The sequence below is a fragment of the Cyprinodon variegatus genome, unplaced genomic scaffold (genome assembly GCF_000732505.1).
Source record: "Cyprinodon variegatus isolate N-32 unplaced genomic scaffold, C_variegatus-1.0 Scaffold1, whole genome shotgun sequence".
Taxonomy (NCBI): Eukaryota; Metazoa; Chordata; class Actinopteri; order Cyprinodontiformes; family Cyprinodontidae; genus Cyprinodon; species Cyprinodon variegatus.
This window is the reverse complement of record NW_015150454.1, coordinates 234,316-250,174: the sequence shown is the minus strand read 5'-3', so window position 1 is coordinate 250,174 and position 15,859 is coordinate 234,316. Positions and strand designations below refer to the sequence as shown.

Genomic DNA, 15,859 nt, shown 5'->3' with positions numbered 1-15,859 from the left:
CAAGCCTGCAGCCCACTATCATATATATAGTTATATAAAGTTAGTATGTTTATATTTAATTATTGTCCAAAATTGAGAATATTAAGAAAGGGGAAAAAAGACAAAAGGGAAACACAAGACCTTTTAAAAATACCAAAAAAAAATTTAAATAACTTTTAAAATCCCCAAAACAAAAGTAGGACAAATTAAATTTATATAATTATTTATCCAGTAAGAAAGAGGAAGTCAAAAGAAGATTCATTGTTGGCAGTTGGTAATTTACTGTGCGGTATATGTGTGTGAAAGCAGTAGCTTAGACTATAAAAAAAATAAAAGGGAATTAATATTTTATTTTGCTCAGTCTGCCTGTATTTCAGCAAAATACAAAATAACAAAAACTGTCATTTTAAACACAAACACTGCACTTTGAGAGGTCAAAGAGGTCCAGCCTCCACACCTGTTTATTAAACAAAGCTTGGGTTTTGGGGATTTGAAGCCAAAGCCATCTCTCCTCTGTTTTGTCAATCATGCATTTTCTAATTAGAAAGTTGTTTCTTTAAAGAAAATAGACCAGTTGCTTCAAAATAGTCCTATTACAGAAACCTGATCATCATCCATACATGATGGGCCTCCTTTTTAAGAGATCATAAATAAAACAAATATATATGATTTTGTCAGGTAGATTTTGAAGAAAAAAAATGCAAAGGCCAACTGTTTTATACTTTCACGATTATTTAAAATTCAACAGACAATAAATATATTTTACATTTAGGTTGATGCTAAAATATATAGATTTTTTCCCCTCCTATCAACCTTCTCACTATATGTTTAGACATGCTTTCCATAGAACAGTTTTTTACTTTGAAATATTGTTCCTGTGTGCAATTAAATTTGTTTACTACCACCTTTTGATATGTTTCAACGGCTTTTTAACTTATTTGTATTCAGGTAGCCCTACGACAGAAAACTAAATCAACAGGATGCAGAGAGCCATCTACAGCGGCTAAACGTCCCTTAATGGAAAGATTCCAGTGCATATTATCTCATTAACCTTTTGTTTTTGTCCCATGAGAGAAGAATAAAAGTTTCTAAGAAAAGATGTTGCACCTGCAGGCCTGTTTTCTATATTACTGCCATCTGAAGCTGCCTCTGCGGGTATTTTAACCTTTCAAGTTGTCTGAAGCCTCAGAAGAGAATCTTGCTCCAGGCTCACACCTGCGTTCCACCTATGAACTGGGACATAAGCAGCAGGGCCTCCGTATTCCCACTACTTAAAAATCCCCCCCAAAATATTACCTAAATCACAAGAAGAGGTAGCAACGTTACACTTTGGAAACCGATGACAGAAAAAGTTCACTTCAAAGTGACTTAAAACATTGGGGGGAGAAATCAGCTGCAATCCTCACCATCTTACCAAACTGTTTTTCTTTTTGCTTTGCAAGCTAGCAACAGTGCTACCATGGCAGCCATGGAAACGGAGTGGATTTCTTTCCAACTTCGTCCCACTGGATTTCCATCTGCCACATCTATTGTTTCCATCTTCTCCTCTCCATTCTAGTGGTTTTTATGGTTATCAGCTGAAATCCTTTCTCCCATGACAGTTATAATCCTAAACTTCTGCATGTATAATATGAAGAAAAAAAGTAGTGGTTTAATTTTTACAAAACCCTTTTCTTTCAACTCTTTATTGAACATCTGATGCAAAAACATGTTCCAATTAGTCCTTTAAGCAATTATTTTTATAGTTCCTTTTCTCTCTTTAAAATTCAATTACAACTACTTTAATGTTATCTGGAATCCTTCTCTGTCTTTCTAATTGCTTGTTAGTGTGGCTCAAGAATCCAGCCAATTAGCAATTTTATAGATGTATTATTATCTTTTAATGTGTTCATAGGTCCTCAGCCCCTCATTTCACTAAAACATGTCTGAACTTATGATTAGGGTTGGCTTTTTAAAACTAAAAAAGAAAATGTTTCCTAATTGCTTAAACTTCTTTAATTTGTGTCAAACCTGATCATCCTAATCTTTTTACTGCTTAATCTAGGGGTCTTAAAGTGTTTACAGACCAATAACCCAACTGATTATGGGATGGAGCAAGATTAAGCCCAATGAGTTTATATTTATTAATTTATCACTAAAAATATAACACCCAATAAATCAAGAATTGCTTCACAGTTATCAAGAATAATGAAAAAGTATTACATTCAGTTAAAATCTACTCTCAGGGGTTGCATGGTAGCACAGTTTGTAGAACTCTTGCTTTGCAGCAAGATTCCTGGTCCAGGGTATTTCTGTGTGGAGTTGTATGTTCCCCCCTTGTATGGGTGGGTTCTCATCGGGTACTCTGGCTTCCTCCCACAGTCCAAAAACATAACTGTTGGGCTTCTCTAAATATCCATCCATCCATTTCCTGTCACGCTTATCCCAAGCGGGGTCATGAGGGGTGATGATGACTATCTCCAGCGAGAGGCAGAGTACACCCTGGAAAGATCGCCAGTACCTGAGAGAACCCTTGCATGCTCAGGAAGAACATCCAAACTCCATGCAGAAAGACCCCAGGCCCAGAATTGAACCCAGAACCTTCTTGCTGCAAGGCAGCAGTGCTACCCACTGCACCACTGAGCAGCCCTCTTCTCTAAATAATTGAATGATTAAATAAAAATATTAAATATATAGATCGATATATCGATCTACTTTCCTTCCATCCATCTTCTTCTGCTTATCCGGAATCGGGTCCCGGGGGTAGCAGCTTCAGTCAGGAGGCCCAGACGTCCCTCTCCCCAGCCACTTGGGCCAGCTCCTCTGGGGGAATCCCAAGGCGGTCCCAGGCCAGCCGAGAAACATAGTCCCTCCAGCGTGTCCTGGGTCTCCCCCTGGGCCTCCTCCCAGTGGGACGTGCCTGGAACACCTCACCAGGGAGACATCCAGGAGGCATCCTAATCAGATTCCCGAGCCACCTCAACACCTCTCGATGTGGAGGAGCAGCGGCTCTACTCTGAGTCCTCCCTGGATGACTGGGCTCCTCACCCTATGTCTAAGGGAGAGCCTGGACACACTACCAAGAAAACTCATTTCAGCCGCTTGTATCTGGGATCTCGTCTGTCATGACCCAAAGCTCATGGCCATACATGAGGGTAGGAACGTAGATCGACAGGTACTGTAAATCGATTCTTTTTGGCCCAGCTCTCTCTACACAACAACAGACCGGTACATTGCACGCGTCACAGCAGACGCCGCACCAACTTCATAAGACTAAAGGAAATTAATTAAATTGCTATGCCTGATTTTTTTTTTTTTTGTGAACTAAAAAACTTAAATTGTAATTTTTGTAAATCTGCTTTTGTAGGTTTACTACTTATAAACATAACTTTACTTTTCATGAGGCTAACAGAGTTTTAGTTTTTTGCTCTTATGTATCACTGTATTACTTTGGGAAATTAAACTTTGGGTTTTTTATAAAAATCACCAAAAATATTATGACTAATTGTATACAATGAATTTAAATCATATCGGAATCACTTTATAAACTAAACTGATGAAACACACAACATTTTCAATGAAATTGAATGCTTTTAAAGAGAATTGGTCAACTGAATTAGGCTTCTGTGTTCATAGATAATTAAGCATCACAACTAGCATTCTAATTAAAAAGCAAGAAAATATTTCCAAGAACGTATGTACAGTATTAGTACTAATAGGGAAAGCAGACTTATGATAGATATAGAAGGAACATAACTATCCCAAAAGAGAACGGAGGACTATTATCAGATCTCAATGCAGACTATTTCTTGATGAAGGCAGAACGTAACCTACTGTATATTTAGCAAAGTTGTCCAGAGATCAAACAAAGACATTAAAAAATATTCTGTACACGAAAATAGGACATCATAATCAAGTGGAAAGAAATACATATACTTAGCAAAAATTAAATATTAATTTAGCCTCTAAAAGTCATTGTTGCTACCACGATTTCCAATGTCAGGTTGTCTCCACACATATCATTTAAGAGGAAGGCTATAAAGTTTCATTTTGGCCTTATTTGAACATAAAAATTTTTAATGGTTTATGGCATACTACAAATAGACATTTTCTAGTTTCTGTAAAGGCAAGACTGGCAACGAATGCAATAACAACCTTTATCCTTTGGAAAGATTTGGATTGTTAATCTCTTTCTTGGATTATTTCTCTTCTTGTCAACATACTGTATGCATGATGCTTTTTTTCAGCCATTAATTTATCCATTTTCTATCCTTGGTTGTCTGTGTGGGGTTTCAGAGCAAGGTGGTGCCTACTGCCAACGGCCATTAAGTGAGAGGCAGGGTACAACATTGACAAGTCACCTGTCTATTCTAGAGCAGCATAGAGACTCAGAGGACAAACAACCATACAGACACACACCTAAGGGTGACCTAGAGAGATCAGTTAACAATATGTTATTGGACTGTAGGAGAAGTGCATCCAAGAGAACAGAACCAATAAATGCAACAGCCCTGTTGCATGTATGGCTCTTGGGCAACATGGAAATTTTAACAGATTTCAGTTTGTTCATGTTAATGATGCATCTTTTTCATTCTCCAGGGTTACCTGTGGAGTACCTCAGTGCTAGAGCCAAATCTCTTTACTATATATATGTTCCATATTGGTAGAATTAGTAGACAGCATGGGATTCAGTTCCACTGTTAAACTGCTAAAACTCTGCTATATCCTCATCCTCACATATGAAGCCTTAAATGGCCATGTACTGTGTTATATCAGAGATCTGATCATACCTTATGTTCCTAACAGACCACTGTTGTCGGACATGTTTTTATCTCTCTTCTATTATATATTAATTCATCCTATTTACTCACTATAAAAGTTTTCACTGAGGCCCCGTCCACACAAAGCCAAACCCTGGCCTAAACGCACAAATTTTTCACCAAACCAGCCTCTCATCCATACGAAGCCGGCGTTTCGGGGGTCTGTAAACAATCTTTTTTTTTATTAAGCCTTCAGAGTGGGAAGATTTTGAAACGGCGTTTTCGCGTTTCCATCTTTAAGCTCTAACCGCATTTTTTTTCTTACACGCATGCGTCATAGCGTCGCCTCTAAACACGCATGCGTGACACAGTATCACAACAACAATGGCGCCGTACTGTGTTGAATGGTTGCTGCTCATGCTACTCACCCTGCTGTCGGGCTTACAACAGAATCTTCTTCTTCTGGAATATCTCCAGGAAGAACAGAGCAATATCGACGACATAGTTCAGCACCTGAATTTGACTGAACCACAAAAATGGACCCGCAGGGCAACCATGTATAAATATCAGTGCGCATGCCCAACATTTCGTCGGCTATTTTTGCTTTGGCACCACAGCGCCACTTACGGGCCTGGCATACATTTTGCAGCGTTTTCATGCATTCGTGTGGACGATCACATTTATTTTACGTCTCCGTCTTTACGACAAACGTTCTGGAAAATATTAGCATTTCGTGTTTGTTTTGACTTCGTGTGGACGGGGCCTGAGTCTGTTTCTCTCTCAAGGCCACACCATTCCCTGCAGGATGGTGTTTGTAGACCAGACATAGCTTCTTCCAATAACAAATCAGGTTCTTTCCCAAGGTTTATTCATAACATGTTACTATTAACCAAAGTGTGTGTAATTTGTTATGACTCTGACTGCTTTCCATTGTTATAAGTAGGGGGGGACGAATGCTGCCCAGATCAGAACAGAGCAGAATGCTGTGCCATTAGGGCTGTATGATGAACTGTTCTCTCTTTGTAAAGATATGAATAAAGGTGCCGACTGAGTGAAATCCATCGATCTCCTTTTATTTAACTAGGATGAATAGTTGAATACTTTTTTCCCACGACACCACTTTGCTCTCAGTCTGCAGGTTTCCTATTGGTTCCTAGAATTTCTAAAAGTAGGATGGGAGGTAGATCTTTTAGTTATCAGGCTCCTCTCCTGTGGAACCTACCAGTTTTAGTCAGTGAGGCAGACACCCTGTCTACCTTTAGGGCTAGGCTTAAAACATTCTTTTTTGATAAAGCTTATAGTTAGAATGGCTCAGGTTATCCTGAGCTACCTTTATAGTTATGCTGCTATAGACTTAGACTACTGGAGGACATAGGGACCCCTTTTCACCATTCTGCTTCATTCTTTCTCTATTCTCCCAATCTGCATAACATCTGTATGTGTTAGTCCAATCTCTAATATTATGCTCTCTCTATTTTTTCCTCATTATAGCAACTTCTCATCTGATCTGTTCCTGTTTGGCTGGGACACCATCTTGGAACTTTGGCAGGCCGTTTTGACATTTATTAGCTTGACCGAATATGTAATCCAGATGTCTAAAACGCATCTTCCTTGTCAAAATTAACATTTAAGATGTCTAAAATAACATTCTTCCTATCTAAAATAAACATTCCAGATATTTGAAATGTAATTCTTACTAGTACAAATGACGTCACATTTCCTATTCATATGTATTGGACTTTTGCTTCCAATGATAAAAATGATAAGGATTCATTCTGATTTCAGATCTTCATAATAGAGTTACTGCTAGTCATAATTACTATTTCAGATATCAAAATTGAAATATAACATTACAGATTTCCAGAAATCCAATTCTTAAAATCTAAAATATATTTCTTAGTTAAAATATAATTACAGAAATCAACTACTGATTTTTGGACTAGTTAAATTAGAATTCCAGATATCAAAATTTTAATAATGCCTAACTAAAATTTAGTTTTAGATGTCAGAAATTATATTTTAGATATCTACAATCTTTTCTTCATTCTTGATATCTGAAATAAAAATTAAGAACAGTAACAAACGGATTACAGAGACATTAATTTTAGAATGGAGTAATGTCATTTTGGATATCTGAAATTAACGGCCCAATACACATGAATAGGGAAAAGTGACGTCATTTGGTGTAGTAAGAATAACATTTCAGATATCTGAAATATTAATTTTAGATACGAGAAATACTATTAAGGATATCTGCAATACAAACACTGCGATGGACTGGCGACCAGTCCACCAGTCCTCTCGCCCGTAGACAGCTGGAGATAGGCATCAGCACCCCTCGCGACTCCACTAGGGATAAAGCGTGTCAGAAAATGGATTGATGGATGGAAATACAAGCAAATATATGTTACTAGTACAAATTTGATTCCAGAGTACTTAAAATTGTATTTCTAATGGTAGAAATTTAATTAGTGATATCTAAAATACAATTCTGATTGGTGTATTGTAATTGTGACAACGTAGAATGCTTTAGTGCTATCTATAATAGAAAATCGACTAGTCAGCCTGCCTACTTTATGTTAAAATGGCACCCTATTTCTTTTTTGAATGTTAGTCAAAATATGTTTTATAGTTTCTAAAGGCGGAATGAACTACCTGTGCTCCGCAACTGCTGCGCATAAGTGCCAGCAGAGGCTGATTGAAGCCAAAATAAAAGGAGCCTGGATGGAGGAAGGGGCGGAGCCAATCCTGCAGGTGATAGAGACGGACACGTTGCTAAACGAGGGGCAGGTGGGATCTGCATGATACTCTGATCAAGATGGAGTGCTACTTACAGGCATGGACCACTGCCCTGACTGTGCGATCCTACCAGTATTCTCTGCCTGGCGTGCGGAATCACCTGCCCCTCGCTTGGCACTATGTCCGTCTCCATCACCTGCGGGGTCAGCTCCCCTCTGCTTCCATCTAAGCCCCTTTTATTTTGGCTTCAATCAGCCCCTGCTGACACCTGTGCGCAGAATTTGAAGAAACTATGGCTGAATTCTGGGTCCGCTGCCGTGATTCATCACAAAATGTTTACATTTCTTTGTACAATACATGATTTTTCTTTGAAGGACGTATTGTTTTGTCTGTGTGCCATAGATTTCTTTTGTATTTTATTTTATCTATTAATATTTTTCAGTTGAATGGACTATAATGCATGCACTTTCATTTATGCCCTTGTCTCAATAAGTTTATAAATATAATCTAATATAGCTATTATTAATATAATATTATTAATATAAAAAAAAGCTTATTAATAACATTGATATTCATATTTAGGCTATGTTCATATCAATATGTTTTAATTTGTTTTTTTGGCCCTTGGTGTATTTCACTTTGACATCCCTGTTGTAGACCTTAAACGTCGAAAATCAAAACTTAGTCAGGCAACTTCCAGATTTATAATGATGAGTCACTGATGAGAAGCAACCTGCATATCGCTAAAAGAAGGCCTGCTCATGACCTGTCTGGTCATTAGTAGAGGGAAATAAAAATCTTTCATCATAATGAGAATTCACATTAGTCAGTAGACTGAGCACCTGGGATCATTATGAAAAACAAAATGCCACTTTCAGATGAATGTTGACGCTGAGCATATGAGCTACAAATATATATTGCTTTGCACAGATACAGTATTCATGTAATATGTCTCTGCATCTGGCCATCAGTGATTTTAATTCCCTGTTGATGAATGTTCCTTTATAACACTGTTGATTTTGACTGATGACAACAATAACAGACATCATGTTTTCAATTAACTGATAATGATATGCGTCTACTATAATTTCAAAATAAAGGTGGATTTTATGAAGGTATTTTGATTTGATTTAATGGAATTACATTTTTTATTATAGTTTCTCTAATGTTTTTTTTTTTGCTGTTCTCGAAAAGTTTGGATCAGTACCTGCAAACCTTTTTAGTAAATGTTAGTTCAAAGATAACCCATTTCCACAGTCTTTCCAGCAACCCAGTACCAAAAAGGGAACTATTCGCTAGGGGGCAGAGCACATAACCCTCACTGGGAATCTGCAATATAGACAAAAATAGGACAGGCAATACTGAGCCCTAATTTTTGTATTACTTGAAATAAAGACAACAGAAGTATGAAATGTATGTATGAAATGCCGCATAAATAACTTAATCCACACATAGACAGCTAGAAAAGTACACTGGGATGTTTGAATGCTTCTCAACTAAACTTAGGATTTTTTTTTGAAAAATTCTGCAAAAAAACATTGGTAGACACAACAATGATTTATGACATTGTCATGGTTTACAAGCTAAAACCTTTTTAGACAAGGTATTAAATCCTCTTAGAGATTAAGCCATAGACATGATTTTCCATTACTGCCATAAAGATGGAGCATACAAGATACAATCTTTCTCAATGATTTTGTTTTCAGTTCCTGGCACTTCAATTACTTTCTTAAAGCTGACTAGTCTAAAAATAAAACCAACCCAACAGTCATTTATAGGCTGTGCTACTGAAGAATAATTGTATTTGTCTGCCTTGTGTGTGTCTGCCCCATGTTGTGAAGCTATATTTATATGTGCAAGGCGCATGCATAAATTTCGTAACATCACTGTGTAAACTAAGGGTTGAATTACTTGTGACGCATATTATTCAGCACAAGTCTCTTGTTGTGATCAACATTGTCACAGTATAAAGCGCTGTCATTATTCTTTGTTATTCTGATAGCAGTTTACACACGCTGGAGTATTACTAACATGACTTTTGGATGTTGCACTGCTTAGGGATATCAATGCTGTTAGGCTATTTATGCATGTTTAAATGCAGCAACTGACACTCAAGAGCTGATATGGTTGTCCAACAATTATACTCTCCGTCCTGCAACAACAAAATGAGATATTATTCATAAAAAAGACGTTTAAAATTAGACATGTTTTGCTTTAATTTTGCCAGAATAAAATAATTTTTTAACTTTCACAGGAGGGTAGTTATAGTTATTAATTTATTCTAAAAAATTTCGTTTTTTCTATTTTCTCAATCCAAAGTTACAGAGATCCATTATAATGAAACGTTTCACATGCTGATTTACAGATTTGAACTGAAAGACTTAAAAAAATTATGCATTGATTTCAATATTAGCATCTCATTATGAACACAAAATTATTTTAAGCACCTAACATATTGCTATTAATTTCCAGACTGATATGCCATGTATATATATAAGTCTGGTGTATCCATATCTCAAAGTTTGCTTTTCTGCCTGATTGATTGTGAAGTCTATGTTACATGAAATAGATATTTCTTTCCGCCAACAAGGCATCTAGATGTGACCTGTATGCATTTTTTTTCATCAAACAGGATGTTGGAAGTACAGGTAAGCTGGTCTGATATTCCGTCGAGACATACAATTTAAATAACTCTTAAGCTGCTACATCAGAATTTTTTTTTTCAGCGTGTACCTCCTCTAGTAAACAATTAAGTAGTAAATTCAGATGGCAAGGTTTGTTTTAAAAGTTTTTTTTATGATGTGTAAACTGATGAGAGGAATTCTCACACATCATAGTATGAGTAAAAAAATGACTTGAGAGAATCTGTATGTAAGCATTTTTGTATTGCTCAACAGCACAAAGTAAAGGAAAACTGATGGAATGCATAATTTCTCTAATTACAAACAATTTTGTTTTGTTTTTTTATTTGTCCATCCCAGCAAGGATATAACTTCAAAGCATATTTCTTTGTCATTTCTAAGTGCTTCTTTCGGGCACTTTGCTGAATAATATTTCAATATGCAACCCGGTTCTTACATATTTCTATATCTTAACCTGATAAGAATGTTTTTTTCTCTAAAATACAAACTATCAATGTCCCCTTCCTTTTTTTTCTAGACAACAGCAGAAAATTTTAGTCTCCAGCTTTTCGATGTTGGTTTCTCATTTTGTTGTCACTGCTGTCCTTTTATTTATTGTGCATTTTTCTCTTGCTGCGGCCATTTTCTTCCACATGCATCTTGAGCAAGCATCTATCTGTTTGCTGCCATCTAGAAATAATACGATACAGCTTTTATGTTAAAATAGCTCTTCTGAGTCTCAGATGGCATGTCAAATTTTACCTCAATTGCCATGTCTGTACATACTAAATGCCAAAAGAGGTCATAGCTTCACACTTAAGTTTATATCTGGAAACTAAAAATATGCAACACATTGACTAGAGGAGCATTATAGGGACACCACACAGCCTTGAAGGTACAGTGCTGCTTATAATGTCTGTGTAAATTATTTGAAAGACTTGTTTCTTTAGGGAGATTGAAAACAAAGCAAATGCTGGGACATAAAGTTATTAAAAGGATGAAAAGGAAGGGACAGAATATATACTTGTCAATTCCCCTCAGGAAAATTTCATTATGCAAATAAGATATTTAAGGTAAATTCAACCAATCCTTGCATTATGTGGATCAAGTTAAAATTTTGTGGAATCCCTTAAACAGTTTGCAACTACAAGAAGATCTTACAAATTGACTGCAAATAAAAAAAAAAAAAAAGTATTTTATTTTATTTTGCTCAGGTCCTTTAAAAGGGAGCTACTGATTTTACTTTTTGTTTGTGGTATATATTAGCTTTTTCCTGAACAAACCTCTCCTTACATGAGATACAATATTTTAACATGCCTTATTTATTTTCAGCTGTAAAACAACATACATAAATGATTGGTTACTTCTATCCAATGCCATCTATTTAAAAAAAAAAAACATTTACTTTGTAAGTGTCAGAAGTATAATCAGAAGTGGTTCTTGAGTCACCCTGTTGTGTTGAGAATTAACTTCAAACTACTTTCTTTCCAGGCAAACAATAATAATGATGTATCAGACACTTTAAAATCACTTGTATGGCAGCACTTTGGGCACCTCACAGAGGGCTTCGCAATCATAGCAATATCAGTACAATACATTATTATTATAAAGGATAGGAAATTTATTTTATGTCTTGTTGATCTGCACTTCTCAAGCCAATAATGCACTACTCAAAGAAAAATAAAGGGAACACTGAAATACCTCATTCATTCTGAATGAATTGAATATTCTCATTGAATAATTTGTTCTGTAAAGAGTTGAATGTGCAAAATCACACAAAAATCCATCCAGGTCGCAAGGCAACACAAAGACACACAACCATGCACACACACACTCACACCTAAGGTCAAGTTGTAGAAGCCAGTTAACCTAACAGTCATGCTTTTGGATTATGGGAGGAAGTACCCGGGGAGAACCCACTGAACACTACGCTGATACATCAAACCTTGCCACAGCTTGCATCGATGTGCCATCATGGATAAATTGTACTACCTGAGACGTTTGTGTGGGTTGCAGAGTCTGTCTGATGCTACCACTGGTGTGAAAGTGCCACCAACATTCAAAAGTGACCAAAACATCAGCCAGAAAGCATAGGTACTGAGGATTGGTGTGTGGTCCCCACATGCACAACCACTGCTTTTTTGAGTGTGTCTTGCTAATTGCCATTGTCACAAAAGTGTGTGAAATTGATTGTCAATCAGTGTTGCTTTCTAAGTGGACAGTTTGATTTCACAAATTTAATTCATTTAATTTAAGTCATATTGTGTTTTTTATGTCCCTTTATTTTTTTCACGTAGTTTACACTAAGGGCCTGATCTTAAGGTGTTCGCATTTTAAAACATGTGCAAATGTATTTCTACGTTCCAAACACATCTTTGAAGAACATGCAAACTGATTTACACTTGAAATTCAGCAGACAGTGTGTGCAAACTTTTGTGGGTGTGGGTGTGTGTGTGTCTTCATCAATATTTAGACCAACTATCACAATTACCAAACCAAAATTTATGGAAGAGAATATACAAATGTAAACATTTACAATGTGCCAAGCAATTTTCCGGATCTGAACCTCAACTGCGTCTGCAGGATTTTTTTAACCACCTCAGAAATTAAGGTGCAAACTGACAGTCAAAAATACCTGCAGTCATTTTGGCAAGAAAGAAGGAATTGATTCAGAGCCAGACAACAGAGAGAGATTCTGCGAGGATGTATATTTAAGCCATTTAAAAGAACAATATAAATAAATATAAAAGCCTTCTCTGAAGTCTGTGAAGTTGGGCAATATCAACATAGGCCATAAGGATGCCAAGGAGACCTTTCCTTCTTTTATTTAACAAAGCAGGATCCTTCATTATAACCATTGATCCCACCAAGTGGTGGGGGAGATCAACAGACTATGACTACTCTCTCTCATTTGATGATATTCATTTATGATACTACTACACTTTTCTTTTGTTATGTTCATCACTTTGCTTTTTACTTTTGTTTCTGTTTGTTTTGTTTGTAGCACTTGGAAATAGTTAGCTATGTAAAGTTCTCATGTTCTCTTTCTTTTAAAACCATTCTAAACTACTTATAGAAAACACAAGCTGCTCCTTTTCATTGGGTGGAACCAGATGGATTTACGCATTAAATATTTGCCCATCAGTCTTTGTAGATCAGCCACAACACACCTGCTTATTTATTTATTTTAAATTTTAAGAAACAAAAAATTTTACGTAAAACTTATCTGCTCTCATTTGGAGTCTTGGAGCCCTGAGTTTATATAATCAGTGCTGATGTCTGAACTCAATATTATTGTGGATGTGAAAAAAATACAGAGGAGTAGAATGGTGTAAAAGTGGGTTTATCACTACTGCAGCTTTGTAAGACCAAATAGCCCTATTTTTAATCTATCTAAGGATATATTGTGGTGTCCTGCACCAAACAAAAGGGTTAGCTCATACATTTTTTAACCAGATCAAAATCTAAAATAATTGCTAGTCAAATTTCAACAAAAGATTTTTACTTTATGGCCATTATTTTATTTGTCAACACTAATAATAAAGAGCTATATGTATGTGCCTAAGGACCTGATTGGAAATTGGAAAACATTTAACGGCAGTGTGTTTACTGGTAAAACCTGGATTTGAATCTTCCACAAGGGCAAACATTATAGATGCTTCTCTAACCTTCTTCTGTATGTAGACACATGGTTTTCACAAAACTTTGTTAAAAGCTCTTCTTTTGTTCATATAAGCCAAATGTTGTTTATCATCTCATCTTGAGAGTTTTGGACGTTACATTCCTAAAAGCCTCAACTCAACACAAAGGTCGTCATCCAAATTCTACATATATAATTACTGATAGAAGGAACCTCGGTGAGGGAGCTTATTCTATGTGATTAAAATTAACTGGGGTTACATCCTCCTACAGAGCTGCATGCTTCGATTAAATTAAACTGCTTGATTGGAATGTGAGTCTCTGTAAGCACTACTAGCTGGATGATTTTCATTAGAGACTATCACCTTTAATAGCCACGTTGGCAGCTGAATTCCTTGGTACATTCATGTGTAGCGACATGCATTAAAGTAAAGACAGTCATCCTAAGAGACAGAGCCAGTGACCCTGTTAAACCAAACACACTTCTGCCTGCGTAGACAATTACATCATTTGTTCCATGCATGGGTTTTTATTGAAGCAAGGCAGGAAGTATGAACCATGGGCTGGTAGATGGGCAAAATAAAACACAAAAGAGAAATCCAGACGCTCTGTCGCCAGTGGGAAGGGGAATATTTTATCCCGTAAGAGTTGGCTCATCTCCCTGTGGATACATGTTGCCATGGTAACTAGAGGCAGGAGTTTTGTTGGTTTATCTGATCTGTAGGACTCTGGAAGGGTCAGCACGGTCTAGCGAGTTTCCAGCCGTCAAGTGGTTGAACCAGTCTTCTCCACAATTTAACCCATCATAACATGAGAATACAGACTACTAGAGTCCTATATATATATATATATATATATATATATATATATATATATATATATATATATATATATATATATATATATATGTATGTAGACATATACCTTCAGTACACACGAGGACTAAATGCAGGTCATCCAAATGATACAGAATGTTCTCCAACTCCAACTCACATTCTCTTACCTTACTCCATTTGTCTTAATTGGAGTTGCATTCAAGCACACAAAATTTTTTCACCCACTAGACCATATATCACTTTATCTCACCTTCAGTCTATTTATTATTCCACCCAAACACAAATTTTGTTCCTATTTCCTGCCTCACAGAAACACACATATTTTATCTTGACATGTGATCTTACGAGCTTTTGAAAGTGTGTAATCCACCATCTGTCTTGTCCTTTCTCAGTGTCATCTCTTTACTCTATCAGGCTGACTATTCAAATTGCTAGTCTGATGGACTACCTACTCACCCACTGCATCTCTCTGAGTTGGAGCTTTGATACATGAAAGAGCAGAGGCAGTAAACCTTGACATTCAACTCACTCTAGGTCTGTTAGCACACTTGCTAGAGCTGAAGTGATGTGAAAACTTGCTGGTGATGAACAGCGTTTGATAACTGAGAAACAATACCACACACACATTTTTACTGTGACAGACTTTAAGTCTTTTACTATAAGTCTCCACATTTCAGGAAATGTGTGTGCAAAAGACATTATGTTTCACCTTGGTAACGTTGGACATTCAACACAGTCTTTCATGTGGAAATGTTTAAAGGTGTCTGTAAAAACTCACTTTTGACAGTGGCCGTCCTGGTGCAGTTGTAGAGAATAGCCAGCTCTCCAAACACTTTTCCTGGCCCCATGGTGCAGAGCTTCAAGCTTTCTTTTGTCACCTCCACCTTACCATCTAAAACAGATAGACAAATGCAAAAAAAAAAGAGTTCAGCTTGCATGTTTCATTAGCCAAGTTAATCACTTAATTTACTTTATGCATTAAAACTTTACCTGTGATTATTTTGATATTATTATATTATAAAAGTGTGTATTTGGTTATTATTGCTTCTGAGAGTATTAACGTTCAGTGGTATTCTTAAAGTGGACACTGTAGATTTTCATCTTGAATTTTAATTTCTGTATTCCCAAAACTATTACCCCTCTTGTAAAGTTTGGTTCAAATTTGTTCACATAGCAACCGTAAATCTTTTATAAACATTTCCATTCGATCTCTCGAATCTGCTCTCTATGCATAAGTGGGAACGTGTAAGAAGCCCCATCTTAAGTTTGGAAGAGGGTGTTCTTATAAAAATTATCAGATATGGGA

The 15,859-nt window shown here is 36.4% G+C and overlaps 1 protein-coding gene across 2 annotated transcripts in view; it reads right to left on the bottom strand.

Moving 5' to 3' along the window:
* Positions 1 to 15,859, bottom strand: part of LOC107098368 (cGMP-dependent protein kinase 1) — a 111,168-nt gene that overhangs the window by 56,078 nt on the left and 39,231 nt on the right. For both annotated transcript variants that reach the window (XM_015396135.1, XM_015396052.1), the window contains exon 3: positions 15,332 to 15,445. In XM_015396135.1, the coding sequence (XP_015251621.1) occupies positions 15,332 to 15,445 (114 nt within the window). The remainder of the gene's footprint in view (positions 1 to 15,331; positions 15,446 to 15,859) is intronic.